Source organism: Limulus polyphemus, unplaced genomic scaffold (genome assembly GCF_000517525.1).
Source record: "Limulus polyphemus unplaced genomic scaffold, Limulus_polyphemus-2.1.2 Scaffold3117, whole genome shotgun sequence".
NCBI classification, from domain to species: Eukaryota; Metazoa; Arthropoda; class Merostomata; order Xiphosura; family Limulidae; genus Limulus; species Limulus polyphemus.
This window is the reverse complement of record NW_013668727.1, coordinates 35811-40361: the sequence shown is the minus strand read 5'-3', so window position 1 is coordinate 40361 and position 4551 is coordinate 35811. Positions and strand designations below refer to the sequence as shown.

At 31.4% G+C, this 4551-nt stretch overlaps 1 protein-coding gene across 1 annotated transcript in view; it reads left to right on the top strand.

The window, feature by feature from the left end:
* LOC106468694 (ryanodine receptor-like) overlaps window positions 1–4551 on the top strand; it is a gene marked incomplete at its 5' end in the record, with an annotated part of 134442 nt that overhangs the window by 94832 nt on the left and 35059 nt on the right. The window contains one exon of the mRNA XM_022397055.1: window positions 4403–4482. Coding sequence (XP_022252763.1) covers window positions 4403–4482 — 80 coding nt within the window. The remainder of the gene's footprint in view (window positions 1–4402; window positions 4483–4551) is intronic.

The following is a 4551-nucleotide window of genomic DNA, read 5'->3' as shown; positions in this document are numbered from 1 at the left end:
CTAAATGATCTATACAGTGAATCAATAATATCCCTTTTCTTGTGTCAATATTTCTATAGATGCTACCCAAAATCTTGAGGAAAGGAGCCCAAAACTGTACACAGTACTCTAAATGATCTATACAGTGAATCAATAATATCCCTTTTCTTGTATCAATATTTCTATAGATGCTACCCAAAATCTTGAGGAAAGGAGCCCAAAACTGTACACAGTACTCTAAATGATCTATACAGTGAATCAATAATATCCCTTTTCTTGTATCAATATTTCTATAGATGCTACCCAAAATCTTGAGGAAAGGAGCCCAAAACTGTACACAGTACTCTAAATGCAGTCTTACAAGTGATCTATACAGTGAATCAATAATATCCCTTTTCTTGTATCAATATTTCTATAGATGCTACCCAAAATCCTGTTAGTCCTATTGCTAGCTACAGTACACTATTTAGATGATGTAAGTGAATTTTTAATCACAACACCAAGATATTTTTCCTCATCCATGGTATTTAATGTATTCCCATTTAATTAGTGAAAACCTACATGCATCACTTTACATTTTGGATAATTAAACATCATCTGCCACGTATTGGCCCAATGCATCAAATGATCTGTAAGTCTGCAGCATCTTTGATACAGTTAGCCACCCCAAAAATCTTAATGTCATCAGCAAACTTCAAAATTTTATTAGTCATTCCAGAGTCAATATCATTAATATAAATCACAAACAGCAGAGGACCCAGCACAGAGCCCTGAGGCGCACCGCTTGTAACTGTCAGATCTAACTCCATTTATTTCTACTCTCCAGCCAATTTTCTATCCAAATTAATAACATTCCTCCCACACCTGCAGCTTTAATTTATGTAACAAGTCTTTTGTGAGGAAACTTATCAAGTACTTTCTGAAAATCAAAATAAACCAAATCCACAGTATTTCTTTCATCAACTCTTGCAGTAACATCCTCAAAGAATGTCAGAAGATTTGTTAAACAAGACTTTCCCTTAGTGAAACCATGCTGGCTCTTTGACACTATATCAAACTTGTCTATATGACTCTGTAATACATCTTTAATCACACTCTCCAAAACCTTTCCAACTACTGATGTAAGACTATCTGGCCTATAATTGCCTAGACAATGTTTATCACCTCCTTTAAATATTAGATTAACATTAGCCAACTTCCAATCTTCTAATACTCTTCCAATACTCAATGACCTATAAAAAATATTAGCTAGCAGTTCACAAGTAAAATTTTTAAGTTTCTTTAAAGCTCTAGGATAAAAGTTGTCTGTTCCAGGGGATTTATAAATTTTTAGGTTTCCCAACTTTTCTCTTACAATTCAGAAGTTAAAATGATATCTTTTACATCAATATTTTTCCCATACATTATGTGTTGTGGTTGGGGCATAATACTTGTAGCTTCCTTCGTAAAAACTGAAGAGAACATATAATTTAATGAATTTACCATCTTATAATCTTCCAAAATCAACTCCCAACTATCATTTTGAAGAGGCCCGATCCCCATCCTAATATTTTGCTTACCCATCATATACCTAAAGAATTCTTTATTGTTTGATTTAACTCCCTCATCCAGCTCTCTTTCATATACAGTTTTTGCCGTTTTTAACCAGCTCTCTTGATTTCCTATACTCCTCCGAGTCTTTATTATTTCCAGTAAGTTTAAATTTCTTGAATTTATTATGTTTATCCCTAATACGATCTCTTAAACCTTTACTAAACCATACTGGCTTATTCTGCTCTGTTGCCCTTTTTTTCTGTAGGAAATATATATGTTCTGTATACATATCAATTTTTCCCTAAATGGTTCCCACATCTGTTCAAGATCCCCTCCCAAATCTTTAGTCCAATTTACAGAAACCAAGTCATGTCTCATTCCATCAAAATTGGCTTTCCTGAAACTTAGAATCAGGGTACTATTCTTCTTCAATCCACATATAGTAAAATCCCAAACCTAATAGTGCAATGGTTGCTTGTACTTAAATGTTCACCAATCACAACTCTGTCTATCATATTCACATCAGATGCTAATATTAAATCTAATATAACTTCCTTTTTTGTAAGTTCCATCACCAATTGGTGTATAAAAGTATCCTGAGCAATTTCAAAAAACTTATCCCTCTTACTGTCAGACTCAACATTTTCCCGATCAATACCCCTGAAATTAAATCTCCCATAATAACATCTTTTTCAGCTACCATTCTGATCTCATTATACAGTTTCTCATTAACTTCCACATTCTGACCTGGGGGTCTATAACAATTACAAGACTTTTCTCTTTATATCCACTAACACCAATCCAAACTGATTCAACCTCTGTGCTATTTTCTTTAATATGTTCTAACTCAACAGGATGCAAATCACTCCTCACATATAAAACTACTCCTACCTCTTTTATCAATACTCTATCACTAGTAAATAATCTGTAGCTTGGTATTTCAAAAACATTTCTCTCATCAAAATTGTTCAGATCCAACCAAGTCTCAGTGATACCCATAATATCAATCTTCAGTTTCCACAACTTCTTTGAACTCATCAGTTTTATTTCTAGTACTCCTAGCATTACAGTAGTAACAATTAATCATAGATTTTAAAATATGTTCACGTTTTATGCCTGTTATATAGCCCTCTCCTCTGTCTATCCCTAGTTTAAATCTACCACTACAGCTGAGTTAATAGCCCTTGCTAACAAGCTAGCCCCTGCCTTGTTTAAGTGTAAGCCACATTCATTCCAAAGATATTAACTTTCCCATTAAACTATCCCACAAATACAACCAACCTATTTGTTCACCCCTACATATTGATCTAAGCCTGGCATTCAATCCTAGTTAGTATCTCATCTCCACAATTTATTCTTGGCAATATATCTGACAAAATCAAACTATGATCTCTTTCCTTAAGTGCCCTTATCAGTGTTTTATAATTATCCATAAGCTCGTCAGATCCATCTTTCCTTACATCATTAGCCCTAACATGTACCACAAAAACTGCATTGCTACCAGCACTCTTAACTATCTTTCTGTACCCCTGCTCCTGGATAGCATAGGCATATTCTTTTACTCCTATATATTCGTCCTCTTTGGGAAATTTAAAGTAGGAAAAAAAAAAGGTTCTAATTTCAGTATTTTAAAACAAAAATAACAACAACAAAAAAACTGAATTTTTTTTCTAGTTTCTCACTTACTGATAACATGTTTTTGTATTTTATTTGCAGTATGTGCTTATTATATAAAACATGTTTTGACTCTAACAGATATATATATTGCATGATAATGATATTTATTCTGTTTAAATAACAAGTATTTTTAAATAAGAAAAATGAGTTTTGTTGTTTAAACATAAATCACGACCAACAAATTAACAATTGACGATTAAAGTTGTTTTATATTACAGGATTGTTTTATATATTGTTTTAGTGCTTATAATATGAATACTATAATAAAAGAAGATGTAGATCAATCTTTTTATACAATTACTTGATTAGGGGTAACATCTGATGTTCTTAGTTATTAAGATCATGGGAATAATGTACATTCATTGTTGATTCTCGTTAAACATTTTATCTCATATATTTGGTCATGCTAACCTACTATAAACTGTACATAGAATTATATTAACTTGCTTTGAAGACTGTTAGTAGAAAGTACAGAAAAATTTCATTACTGTTACCTGATCATTTTAGAGATGGAATTTTTTATACTATTTTGACATTTTAATAGGACATTTAAAACAGTTGCCAAAATCATTATGCTTACATAATTACATTACTATAAGTAAATCTGTCTTAGTAATTTTTATTTGTCTTTGGGAAAGAAGTAAAGCGTTCAAAGACAAGATCCCATATTACTCCAGTTTCATCAGATTTTATCTAAATAAATAGAAATAAATTAATATTTATAGAAAAGTTTTTCCTATAGGTAGACCATACTCTAATAAATTTTAAACTTTATTCCACAGAAGAAACACGTACATTTATTATTTTGAAAGCACAGGAAAGTTTCTTTTACCAGAAATTCTGAGATACTCAGCAGTTATTTTGATAATGTATATTTTGACTTACACTAACTTCTTCCACAAGAAATTTTCATTATACAACTCAGATTATCTTTTTACTTAATATTTTATTAGTCTTACAGTATGTCAAAGTTTATTTATATAAACAATCTGTAGTATCTGTTATGGCACCTTTTCAGAGCTGAAGTTTATACAATTCCATGATTTTTTCATAGAAAATGAATAGCTGACTACATAGCTGTAACACTATGAAAAGTTTTTAGACACAATACTTTGTTTAATATTATATGAATCCCCTGGTGTGACTTGTTTGCATTAATTGGTATTGTATATTTTAAGTAATGCTTAATATGTCAGTTTTGTTAATTGAACAGGAGATTGATACCAAAAGAAATGGATGGATTACACCAAAAGAATTTGAGAAATCAATGGAACAGCAGAAAATTTACACTCGGTAAGTGAAAACTTACAGGTGTAACAAATACTGAGGACTAATTGGACTTTATAAGAATGGTGTTCCAGA